The sequence below is a fragment of the Trachurus trachurus genome (assembly GCF_905171665.1).
Source record: "Trachurus trachurus genome assembly, chromosome: 4".
Taxonomy (NCBI): domain Eukaryota; kingdom Metazoa; phylum Chordata; class Actinopteri; order Carangiformes; family Carangidae; genus Trachurus; species Trachurus trachurus.
Window position 1 is genome coordinate 10,335,191 of NC_139898.1, and position 13,829 is coordinate 10,349,019.

Consider the following 13,829-nt stretch of genomic DNA (forward strand, 5'->3'; position numbering starts at 1 on the left):
CTACAGACGTGATGCCTTGGACTCGCACTTGAGCTCGACAACTAATCACATTTCATGTGTGGGCATTGCAGCCCAATCAAGCCGAAGTAAGTGTTTCTGAGTGGTTCAGGAATAACAAAAAACAGGGTGATTAAATTATATTTATTACATTATTTAAATTAACAGTGTTTGTGTATTAGGTCTGCCCATCAATGAGGCATTTCATCCCATTTTGAATATGGAGCATGAGGCCATAATTGGAGGCTTTAAATGTCTATACTGGTTGGTAAAGCATGAGATTGCACACCATACCAATTACCCAACATTGTTGGATCTGGCAGACCTCCTAGGCTGCAAATATTTTGCCAAACTGAAGGTAAAAAAAAAAAAATCTATTACAGTGTACATTTGCTGTCATCTGTTTCTAGTAGAATTAACTATAATTTAAGGATATATTATTTTTTATTGATCAGAGGACCAACTACAGGTCCCAGAGGATTGTGGACGAAATGCTCCAAATCATTGGTGAAGTGGTGGAGGAGCCCATTTTAGAGGCCATCAAGTCATCAAAGGCTATTGGCCTTGAAATTGACGAGTCCACAGATATCTCTGTAACAAAACAGTTAGATGTCCATGTTAGGTACAGTAGTGGTCACCTTCTTCATTTTTAAATGGTTCAATGATGGCGTCTTCCTGTGTGTGTAACAAAACCAGGTAAGACAAATTTGGAATGAAAAATGTTTTTTTGTTAATACTCCAGGTACACAGACAAGGAAGGAGAGATGTTCTGTCAATTCCTGGATCTTGTACCCATTCCAGATGGCACAGCTACAACTATAGCTGAAGCTGTGAAGGAGGTCATGACACAGAAAGAGATTCCCCAGGACCGCATCTTTGGCCTTGGAAAAGATGGAGCCGCAGTGATGACCGGTAAAGTGAATTAAGGAAAAGGACGCTAAGTTAATGTCGAAACTAATAGGTTCCCTTGTTCTAATACCTGTTTTTTTTTTTTTTTACTTTTATTTTAGGAGAACAGAATGGCACAGCAAAATTGCTGACTGACTCCTGGCCAGGATTAGTGTCGGTGCACTGTGCTGCTCATCGCCTGGCACTAGCATGTAAAGATGCAGCAGATGGAGTGCCATACATGAAAATCTTCAGAAAGCACCTACAAGACCTGCACCTTTATTTTAGGAATAGTGCAAACCGCACCAGCGCTCTACAAGCAGCTGTCAGTGTGCTTGGAGTAGCAGACCTGAAAGTCACAGTAAGTGAAAACATCAGGTGTTTGAAGTTAAGTACATCACATTCCTGAGATAAATATTGAATTAACTGCCCTATCCCCCACCCCAGGAGGTTAAAGACACTAGGTGGCTGTCTCAAGAGAAGGCCATTTCAAATCTCCAGCGAAATCTACCAGCAGTGCTTGCTACACTAGCTGAGGAGGCAGACTTAAAGAAGGATCCTGTGGCACGGGGGTTGTACACCTACTGTGCAACTTACAGATTTGTTGCAGCTATCCACCTGCAAGCAGACATCCTGCCCTACCTGGCCCAGCTTTCAAAGTTGTTCCAGAAGGAAAACACCAATTTCATGGCAATCAAGAACCATGTAAGTTGATTGATCTTTATTTAATACATGTCAATTTTCCTTTGGAAATATAAAATCATGTTTAATTTGTATGTCTATTATAGGTTCCTGTTACCATTGAGACATTGAGGAAAATCAAAGCAGCAGGTGAACGGCAACCTGAGGGCTCCTTTCTAGCTCAGGTTGAAGAGAAGGTGACCAGTCTGAACATCAATGCAGAAGAGGAGAGGAGAAGACATGGGACAGATCATTCCATCACCACCTTATGGGGACGTTTTCAGACACAAGTAAGCAAGCTCAAGAATGTTAACCCACCTGAAATATGAGCCTACATTTGAATTTTCTCTCACATCTAATGTGAATAGGTCATGGACCCCTACATTGATGGACTGATTCAGCACCTGGAGCTGAAGTTCCAGCAGCTTGGGATTCTTGGTGCTTTTAGTTCCCTGGGACCACAAGGACCACAAGCTGATGAGAGTCAGACTGTCTCAGACCTACAACTACTGGCCAAGCAGTTCCCTCCCATCAGTGAGAAGGCACTTCTCCAAGAGTGGCAGAGCTACAGAGTCCTAACAACAACCGGAATACTGAAAGTGAGTGACAGTCATTAACACAATATTAAGTTGTTTATGTGAGTTCATGTATATCTGTCATTGACCAATGTTCTCACCCATCAGGACAAGTCCCAGCTGGAGATGATGACAGCAATGGCATCAGGGTATGATGAGCTCCATCTCCTCTACCCAAACCTGTCCCTCCTCTCTGCCATCGCCCTCACAATACCCGTCTCCAGTGTCAATTGTGAGAGGGATTTCTCCGCAATGAACAGGGTAAGTCCATCTCTCAGTCTTAGGTTCTATCAAAATTATTACACAAAAGTATCAAATACTAAACTTCAGTTCATTCACTGTTAGATCAAGACAGACCTCAGGAACAGGCTGCAGGGCAAAAGTCTGGCAGCCTGCATGAAGATCAGCATAAATGGTCCTCCAGTGAAAGACCTGAACTACAACAGGGCCCTTGAGAAATTCTTCTCCACACCGAGGAGAATAGTGTGTAGCGATGCTATTTGTCGGCTCTGCCATAAGTAGATAAGTGTCTGACTACCTTGCTGTGGCACTTTGTTATTTGCACAAATGTTTTGCACCCTTTGCTGTTAAAATTGCACAAAACCCTCTTGTTTAAGTTGCTGTTTATTGCCCTTTATTTATGGTATATTTGTATTGTTGTACCAGATGTTATTTTGAAATGCTAAAGATTTTTATTTATTATAAGATATTGTTATTTGGTTATTTTTTAATAAATATGTGTTCAATGTAGTAATCAGCGTCTATTGCCCCCCAGGCTGCGGTGGCAGCGATGAGGCGGAGACGCAATGGCGACAGGCCGAGTTACACTGTTCCTTACACCCACCCACCCCCTTCCCCGTCCGTCCGCCTGTCCCGGGCGACGACGCCTCCCCCTGGAGAGACACCACCTTAACTAACAAATTTTCTGGGGGAAACACTGCCCTGTATATTATAGGCTACTGTTAGTTTTTCAGTCACTTTGGAACAAGGCACAGAGAGATGGAGAGTTCTCGTTGGCAGGAGAGTGCTGTTGTGATAGTTAACTCATTGAGTGCCAACCACGTAATTTCTCGTTTTTTGTTCCCATGCGTTGAGTGCAAAAAACGTAATTTTACGTTTTTTGCTTTTTTTTTAAATTATGAAAATAGACACTTTAATACACATTATATGTAAATTTGGGGACTCTACGACGAGGAGAACTGAAATAGATGACGATCAAAGTCACATGACAGCTCATGATCTGGAAGTTTTTATCATAACTCGGCTTCTGCAAACGAGTTCTGCATGCAGATGCAGCGCAGCTGCTCTGCTCTCACCTGCGCTGCTGCTCCAGCTGCTCGAGCTGCTCGGAGCAGAAACAGGAAGCTCTCAGCCCACAGTCCGCCCGGTCTTCAGCTGGAGCAACACCGTGTCCTCCCCAAAGTCCCCTCGCGGTAAAATCTGATGGTCTCTGGGCCAAAGCAGACCGGCATCACCGACCCGAACCACAGAAGGACCGCGACCACCGGCGGGACCGGTCTTCCCGAGCCGCGGTGGCCGACTGACCCTCACGTTCCGCGGGGAGAAGCTGTGACACGGCACGGTGCGTCTGTGTTATTGTTGTTTAGTGGCGCCCCCCCCCGCCCCCGCTGGTGGTTTTGTGAATAGAACAACCATTGTTGTATATATTTATCTTATACGAGCCCTTTGATCCAGAAATGCGAGTGTCAGAAGAGCGACAGGCACAAACAGCGCACCTTTCATAAAAGACGCTCTATCTCCTTTTCTAGAAAAAAAGGAGGGATTTTGGTGAAACCCAGCCATGTTTAGCTTGACTTTTCTCAGGAACGGAGGCACGTAGAAACAAACGGTTTGTGGTCACTTGAAGCATTAAGTTAAACCTTTCAATTGAGCCACAGTATGTGTTGGTGGCAATAATATAGAATACACTATGGCTCTACATAAAAAGTCAAAAATGGTCTAAATTGCCGGTACACTTGACTAAAACTTTGGAAAGGAGCGCGGCACTCAATGAGTTAAATACTGTACGCACTAGGGTTGTCAACTTGTCAAACGTTGTATGCTGATACCATACTCATCTGCAAAAGTATCGATACTAGACCCCCACGCTGCCCCTCTCTTTCTCTCTCTCTCCCTTCACACACAGCAGTAGGCATGGTACACACCCTCACCACTACTTGAGTTAGTTGTCATGCATAACAATATTAACAGGGCTAGTCGCTAGGGTTGGGCGGTATGACGGTATTATACCGTGTGACGGTATAAAGTGTCTACCGGTAGAGATTTTGCAATACCGTTTATACCGGAGAAAGAGCAGATGTCTGCGGCATCTCTCTGAGTCGCTGTAGTTACACCGCCTAGACACACGGGGGAGCCGGCACTGCAGCAGACTGCTTGGCGTGGTTGCATTGACACGACGAAGAAGAAACAGCTTTACCGTTACCGGAGGCTTACCGGAGTGATAACAATCATGGCGGAGGCAGAGAGTGAAAGCAGAAGTGGGAGCATAATATAATACATCCATGAGTGGGAGTCACGAGGAAACGGAGGCAGCCCGACCCGCCCAACAAGACGAAAAAGTGAAAAGTGAAAGTAATTCACTCCAGCCGTAATTTTTTTCGATCGATCAGCTGTGTTTACCGTTTCATGTGTCATAGTTCTGATGTTTAGACAGATGAATCAGACCTCTAACACATCCTAAAGTTTGACTTGTCAGAGTTTTTCAGAAGAGGAGTAAGTCAGGTTATAAGCAATGCTAATTTCTGTTAGCCCGTCTATGGTGTTTTACATTATACGTTAGCATTAAGCTAGCGGGCTTTTATGCTTAGTTGTGACACTGGCTGTGTGTGTTTTAAACGTTATTTCAAACTATGTAGGTTTGATTGAACATCTTTGATGCTTAAATATATATTGCCGCTTAACATATTGCTTTACTCCTCTTTCTATGTGCCATTTTTACTGTAGGACAGGCTAGCCTAGGACACTGTTTATTATGGTCACTTCCGTCCCTCCCACCCACCGTTTTTCCGTCAGTTGTTGACATTTGAGCCCGTACTACCATCACTGTAAAGGTTACTTACTACCTTAGGAACTCTAAAGTAACTTTTTTGATTTTCCCGGTTTGACCTGTTTGAACAGCCATAGACAGCACAGAGTACCGTAGGCATTTTTGTAAAATGCAAATTTGTGATGTTGTGATTTCTTTTTATATAATTGCACTAACTGGAGCAAGACTGCTCTGGCATTTTTCCTGTTTGTTTTTTTAATTTTTAAATAGAAATCCAAGTTAAAAAATAAAAGAGGAAAATGATCAAATGCGACAGTATGGTTATTTTAAGCACTTGAATTTACAGGGGGAAAAAACATACCGTGATATATACCGTTACCGTGATATGAAATTACTCATACCGTGATATAAGATTTTGCTCATACCGCCCAACCCTACTAGTCGCTACAGTACGCATTAATGTTGGCCGTCTTATCATTAGCCATTAGCCGCAGATAGCGGTTAAAGGCTGATGTTGATGATTAAAGACAACGTTATCAGGCATGCCCATCTATTATGTTAAGGGTGACCAAATGTCCTCTTTTGCCCAGACATCTCCACTTTTCACATCCTATCCAGGATGTGATATTTTTTATGAAATAATGAATATGCCTGTGTTTGTTGTTTTTCACGGGGCCGCGGACCCTCACAGATTAAATTACCAGACTAGGCTATATAATATATAATATAGCCTAATAAATGGTATCGAGTATCGGATATTTTCCTATCGGTATTGAGTTGAAAATTTTAGTATCGTGACTGACAACCCTAGTACACACAAAGAAGCACTTTAGAGAGTAGAAGGCCTTTTATTTTCGCTCCATCTCCTTTCTGACGATTGCTCCATCAGTAGTAATGAGAAGCCAACTCCACCCATGCAATTCATATGTCACTCATCAGGAGGATGAAAGAACAAAGACAGATGGGGAGCGAGGCGGGGGAAGGAGGGTGGGCAAAAGAGAAAAACAATCATGCTTTTACATGTTGTAACCACTTTCTTCAAATCTAATGGAATATTGCTGCTTGTTTGCTACTGATTGACGCTTCACACAAACCTTTAGGCTATGTGCTGTTTCTAATTTGATGCTTTCACTTTCAAGAATGGCTCAGGGATCAGCTTATAGTCATATCAAATATATTTACTCTAACAGGCTCACTGCAATTTTAAGGAGTCAAAAATGGATATTTCACTGTTTTTAGTTCATGGACTCATCACACGTTTTACCAGGGCAAATTACCTATGAAAGCACAGTCATTGCAACTTCCTTCGTGATAAAGTAAACTTACAATGAACCATCTCAGAAACCCTGCTGTAAAGCCTCAATAATAAATTGCTTTGTTCACCTGTGGGCATCACGACAAGCGGTAAACATAACACTACTGATATACCACTTGACAGTATAGCACTTGTGAAAAGCAAACACCGGGACCTTCGAAGCAAGCAGTAAAATGCATTTAGGTTGTCTATATAATGGCAAACTCCCACAAGCTGAGGGAGTTGCCTAAGGCCTTACATCACCTGGTGGCCTCCTCCTGCTCCTTCTAGCTGCACTGTTTAGATGTGTTTAACACTCCTGCAGACTCTCTCTTGGTCCCGCCCTTTTCTACAGTCTCAGGTGCATACATGTCATGACATACCACGTTTTCATTATTAGCCTACTATTATCAGTTCAGTTAAATCCCAAAAAGTAATGCAAAAAAAGGACAGGCAGTCACAAGGCTATCACATTATAGAAACCCCTATTAGGCCTACTTGTCAATCATTCACTGAACAGCAAGTCTACTGTAGGCTACAATAATAGGACACAAAAAATGTACAATTTAGCCTAATCTGTGTTACTGAATCAAAAATTTGTCTTTGGTAACAGAAAATGTCACAGTTCCACTCTAGACTCTAGTGTGGGCCCACATTAAAAATAATAACCCAGAATAAAATAAAATAAACAAAACCCTTTTGCAGGCCTGATTAATGCTTGGTTGTAATGTGCACAATCTTTGTCACTCACCAACGCTGACCAGGCGGTCCAACAGTCTCCATACCGAACAGCCTATGATGAAGGAAGAAAGTCCAAACCACGTCATGGTCGCACTGAAGAAGATGCAAATCTTGTCTTCTCATGGGAAAGCACTCCAATACAAGGGCTGTGGAGAGGACCGCCAGGTGTCTCTCAGGACAGCGAGGCAAACTGGGCTAGTCCAGCTCCCCGTTATTGGCTCTGCGCCAGTGCCTCAGTCCGCTAGCGCGATGTTAGCAACTATGCTAGCAGGTCGTAGCCTGTATGGTTACAGTTAGCTCTCTAACTCATCACACTGTGTCGCAGATTAACACTCAGTTCAGGAAAGTTGGGCTACAACTCGGTTCACTTTAACTCATTCTTGACTAACAAAATGAGCAACTGGCTGGTCGCCTGCTGCTAGAAGGGAAAAACACACTCTGTCATGCAAGGGAACTAGCTACGTATGTCTCAATCACCTCTTCCTCTGCCTCTTGGTCCCGCCCCTTGACCGATCAAAATAACTTGATGTCTCATAAAGGCAGGTAACAAAAAAAAAAAAAGTATTAAAAACAAACAAGACAGTCTGTCATCATGCCTCATGTTGAGGAAAGTACTTTTTAAACAAACTATTAAGGGGTTTCAATCATAAAGGTGCCAAATTAATTATCTGTGTGGTGGACTGAAGACCAGGTCCATGCCAGAAGGCCATCAAATCTGGAGTAGCCTAGCTGGAGAGATTTCCCAAAGAATGGGATTTCACAGGAGACGTGTCAGACTTGTTGAAAACTAAAACAAATGTTATCCGGTAAAAAGGACACACAACTGACTTTTAATGTCAGGGGTTTTTGTTTTTTGTAAAAAAAAAAAAAAAAAAAATTCTGTTTCTGTGTGCTAACCATAGACTGTAAAGGTGCTAAATTAATGCAAGAATTCAAAATAAAGGTATTTTTTGAAAATGCTGTGTTAAAAAATATTCACTCTGTTTAACAGCACTTGGGAAATAGGCTATTTACAAAAAAGTGATTTTTTTTTTGTAGCCTATGTTTTTTTTGCCTTTATTTGATAGCACAGTTGAGAGAGATAGGAAATGGGGAGGCAGAGAGAGGGGGAATGACATGCAGTAGCCTAAAGGGTCGCCCAATGCAGGATTCGAACCGGCCAACTGCAGCAAGTACTAGCCTATAGCCTCTGCATATGGGGCGCCTGCTAAACCCACTGCCCCACACGGCGCCCCAGTGTGTGAAATTCTTGGCATACTTAGCTCCGCAATTTACCATTTTATAATGGCTAGGCTTGTATGGCAATGCAGCGACAAATTCATCCCAAACTGATCCATGAACATGATAGTGAGTTTGTCATACTTCAGTGGCCGCACCAGACCATGCAGTCATCAGATCTGAATCCAACAGACCATCTTTAGGATGTGGTAAAACAGAAATGGCAACATGAATGTGCTGCTGACCTTGTTAACAAAGAGAGGCCCTATGCCTGATAAAATGCTCCGTGAGTGCAGATTTGATTGAAATGATGATTAGAAATGCTAATTGAGGATCATGTGTGTCTGTGAAATGCAATAATAGTTAGGTCTATACTGATCAATGCACACCAAAACTATAAAGTATACATGGCACAAGTCAAGGTGTGTGGGGAAAGAGGCAAAGGAAAAGATTCAATAGCATAAAACAAACTTCCATGTTAATGTGACATTAATTAAAGGATCACTGTATGCCACTAAACCAGAACCAGGAATTAATCCTACAAATACTGTATGTGTATGCAACGGTATGGTTTGGGAGACATACATTATTTATTTATTTGTGTATTTATTAAGTTTTTATTATTTTATTTTCCATGTAGGCTAGACTTCTCAATGTGTATCTTGTCATGTCTAGGACCTATTTTTGCTGTGTATGAAAATCAGCCCTGTAACTGTAATTTGCAGGCCCAATGCACTGAGAACAAAATTGATTGGATATAATCTTAATCCTGATATAATCTCCTGTATTGAGAGGGAGAGAGAGAGAGAAAGACAGTGACAGAAAATGAAATCCAGGCACCGACCCCTCGGCTTCCATCATAAACCAGCACTATAAACTTAACTGTATGCCAACGCTTAATCCAATCCATATGCCATCAGATTTATCTGCAGGTAAATCAGTGCCTGGGATAAGTATCTTCTGGCTAGATTAATAGACTGCAGAGGAAAGTAAAAAAAAAAAAAAAAAAAAAAATGGAAAGGAAATGTTTTAGGGCCACACTTCAGGGACCAAGAGCTGTGATATGTGTGTAAATGTGCATGTGTGTGTTTGTGTGTGTGTGAGTGGATGGGAGAGTATCTGAATAGAATGAAATATTTTAGGGCCACACTTAGAAACCCTCAGTATATTCTGCTCCCAAATGACGCTGTTACACTTCAAATTAAATGGGAGGTGGGTGAGGTACGGGTATGCGATAAAATTCTTTAGATATATTGCCTATGATGCAGCATATTTTGCCCTGGTGTGTGATGCGGAGACAAGTTGCAATGGGTGGTTTATAAAATTAAACTGTAACACTTTGTTGGCTTAATTGTTTGGATGCATACAGGGGCCAATCAGTGGTTTGGCTGATCAATAAAATAGTTACGACACACAAGAGATGATGAGCTGCCTGGGAGTGTTTGTGTGTGTGCCTATTACTGTACATAGAGAGGTAAATGCTGTTTGGTCTCAGAAGGCTCTGGCACGGTGGCACTGTCAGGGTTATGGATGTCTAAGCCTAGAACTTTTCTTTCTCTGTGTGTGTATGTTTGTTTGTGTGTTTGGAGGCAAACTCTCCCCAGAGAGACTGTGATTACCCGGATGGTAAATCACCTTATATCCAGGACACACATGCAGAATTGGACCAGTGCCCAGCCCCATGTGGTTTGTATTCAGACACTGATCACTGCAGTCTTTAACATTAACATTAAACTCAACATACTACTGCATGGTTCTGGAATTACAAACCCTTTACTGTTAAACCAATATTTACAAAAGGTCTTTAAAGATACCACACCTGAAGAGGGAAAGGTATTTTCTGTCATAGAGTGACATGAATCCTAAAACCAAGAAAGCATTTTTGCAATTGTAACTAAGCAGAAGTAAGCGGAATATTTGTGTTAATATAAGCCTCACCAGTCTGATGACCTCCAGTAAGTTTGTCTGCTTCATGAAAATGAGACAAAAAAATCTAAATTGCTCCCATAATAGAGAACTCATCCACAGCCGCATAGAGCTTCAAGTAAATAATATCCATACCATTCAAATACAGCCCACATTAAACACAGAGACCCTACTTAAAAGCAGGGGGAATACATTAAACCCGGTTGATAATATACTGTGTTTTAGAGAGTAACTAAACATCAGGCTCAAGAGCAGTGATTCATCATTTACTCCGTATTGACGTAGCCTCGGTTCTGTTGCTCCCAATGACTACAAGATCTTTCAAAAATGTTGAGAATCAACCAAACTGTGATATTTGATTGCATTCAATGATGTTTATTGCTGCAAAGTAAGAGAGGTTAAAAAGAGGTATCATCTATGAAATGTAACATGAGTTACAACAAGTTCTGGAGCTGTCACTTTTATAAGGTTCTGTTAAGTGTTTTCCACATCCTACAAAATCATTGAGAATAGATTTTTATCATTTTATAACACATCAAGTTGATGACAAGTTGGCTTGTCTCCTATAGATTTACAATATTCTGGTAGAAGTGGAGATGTGAACCGTCATCTGCAGTCAAATGAGATTAATTTGCACGAGAACAATATGCATGTGGGCATGTAAATTGATTCAGGGCTTATATTTATAGCACAGGATATTTAGAGAGCACCACATATCTTGCAATGACTTTCATCTTGTGTGCTTATGACGAAGATCAATGGTAACTTCTGCTCTGGTGCAATAAAGTGTGTATGACACCTCACTCCATAGTATACCCTCCCCCACCCCCCAAAAATAAACACTGTCTTGTGTGAGCCAGCACAGCCAATTAACAAACTAAGTTACAGCAAGAAATGAGTGCATTGTTCCATTGACGAACATTGTTTTATTGAGCCCATCAATTCTGCCTGCATTTCTCCCTACAGTTACTGAACTTGTTTGTGGGTGCTGTTTGAGTTTGTCTGATTGCAGAGTGCTTTGCTTGTGAATTATAGAGCAAATTATGACTTTGCAATAGCAGACAAGGCGGTCAATTTAATGGTAAATTGAATGTAGTATTGTACTCTTCTAGTAATGAGCTGCTATAATTATTGGATAGAGGCTTTTTTCTTGTATTGAACATAATGAAATGATCTCATCTTCATTTGCATCTCTGGCAAGTTAATGGGAATCCTCTTTTATCCTGCTCCAGCTCTATAAGTTTTGTACACAACTTTTGTTGCTAGAGTTGCTGAATTACAGTCAGATCACTGCCCTTTACATTTCCTATTTGGAACACATCATTTAGTTTATACCAATTAGATTCCCAGTCCTATTCTATACACACAAGTAGCCTAAAATAATGATATTGCATATACAAAAAGTCACCCACTGAACTCCCTTCACTGTCATTAAATAGGAGCAGATACAATTTGTGTTTCCTTACTAATGCAGAAAATACACATGGAAATGTCATCTAGCCCAAATTCAGTTTTTTATCAACATAATAAGAAAATAATGTTAAGAAATAAGTCTCAAGTTGCTGCATTACATTTCAGAGATGCACCAAAACATATGTACAATGTATAGCCTACTGCCACTGCTATTACTACTAGTAGTACTATTACTACTAATAATAACAATATAGAAGAACATTACAATGTTGAGGGTACCTACAGTAATAAGTATATATTTGTTCTTTTCTCTTGGAGCCTTGCCTCTGCAATCTCTTTCATAATGAACGAGTAACGCCTCGTTTAGATGATGGTGAACACTTCTGGGGTTGTCGAATCTTTTGGTGGTGCTGAAGAAAAAGGTCACTGGGAAATTTCACTTAATAAGTGAAAACTCTGACCTGCTGGTGGTGTGAGATGACAGATCACTGGGGGACCATTAAAGGGATAGTTCAACATTTTGGCAAATTGGCCCATTGCCATAATCGCTATAGTCATAGCAGTAGGTTAGTTACCTTTATTTGTCGGTGTAAGCTATTTTTAGAACGGCGGAGCGGAGCAGCAGGCTGCTCAGAGCTACACTATGGAGGCTAAAGGAATTTCTTGGTTTCCCTACAAAATCCCAAAACTCCAAAACACTTTTGTGGACAAGTTGTGACCTGCACAATCACCATGCTATGAGATAATAACGGAACGTTACGAAACGGAGCCGTTTTCGAGGTAAATACAGGGTAAATACAGAGTCTGTCCCTGAACGCAACGCGCATCAGCGGTTTTGCATGAATTTACCTCTAAAACAACTCTGTCTCGTAACGTTCCATTATTATCTCATAGCGTGGTGATTGTGCAGCTCACAACTTGTCCATGACAGCCTTTTGGAGTTGTTGAGTTGTGTATTTGATGAGTTTGATGAGGGAAACCAAGAAATTCCCTTAGCCTCCATAGCATAGCCCGGAGCAGCCCGCTGCTCGGCTCCGCCGTTCTAAAAATAGCTTAGACCGACAAATAAAGGTAACGGACCTACTGCTATGACTATAGTGATTATGGCAATGGGCCAATTTGCCAAAATGTTTAACTATCCCTTTAATGCCAGCACACCATTTCATGTCAATCCATCCAAAAGTGGTTAACAATGGTGGATTAAAAAACAGACAGACGTTGCCATCCTGAGAGTCACATCTCCAGTGTGGCTCCAAAGCTACTGTAAAAATTAGAAAAAGTGTTAAGATCAAACCCAGGAGTTTCTATAATCCTGTATGGATTGATTTTACTGCTATCATTGATCTTCCCCTAATGGCTTTATTTGATCTTTGTCTCTTAATGGCTATTATCTGCTTCCCTCAACAGGTCAATCACAGTGTCGGCTCACTCTGGGTTTGAAATGCCAAAAATCAGTGCTTGTAAAAGCTTCATATCCAATTCCATATTTCCTTGTCTGTTTGAAAGTGTAAATCACACTTTTACTGGATTTGAAAAATGCACTTGTTAGATTACCCTCCTCAAGCACAAATCTGATTCTGACTCTCTTAAAATACCATTGATCAGATTAGATGCACGTTGTGGACATGAAAATGATCTGAAGTGCGCATGCTTTTAGACAGTGGGCTGGGAGAACTGCAAAGGTGAGAACATCCTTCTTCTCAGAGCTATTTTTTCCACTTCTATACTCAGTTAAAGGCTGTTTTTTCCCATTATCTTCCACCCTATTTCCTGGCAGAAAAAAGAAAGCACATTTAAAAACATCAACTCTGCACTTCTAAAGGTCTACCTCCACGCTCCATACAGCGAAGCAATACAAGATGTCTGTCAGAGGTTTTCAAATCTGGGACACCAAAGCCATTTCAGCATCTTGTTGTTTCAGAAAAAAATGTTTCTTTGTGTGTGTGTGCGTGCATGTGGGACCATGCTATTAGTAAAACAAAATCTATTGCAGCTGAGCGGTTCAAGTGCATGACTTAACTGAACTAAGGGAAAACTGCAGCCACACTCTGTGAACAAGTGAGATAGGAAGCATGTACAATGCATTTAT

At 41.3% G+C, this 13,829-nt stretch overlaps 1 protein-coding gene across 1 annotated transcript; it reads left to right on the plus strand.

Annotated features, from left to right (window-relative positions):
• Positions 1 to 488: 488 nt before the first annotated feature.
• On the plus strand, positions 489 to 3,054 carry LOC310984764 (zinc finger protein 862-like; the record flags this gene model as incomplete). The annotated part of the gene is made up of 9 exons (XM_083970079.1): positions 489 to 619; positions 740 to 909; positions 1,008 to 1,246; positions 1,333 to 1,590; positions 1,674 to 1,856; positions 1,935 to 2,165; positions 2,250 to 2,402; positions 2,487 to 2,624; positions 2,917 to 3,054. 9 exons carry the CDS (start codon positions 489 to 491, stop codon positions 3,052 to 3,054), a joined length of 1,641 nt encoding a protein of 546 aa, XP_083826205.1.
• Between the last annotated feature and the right edge of the window lie 10,775 nt (positions 3,055 to 13,829).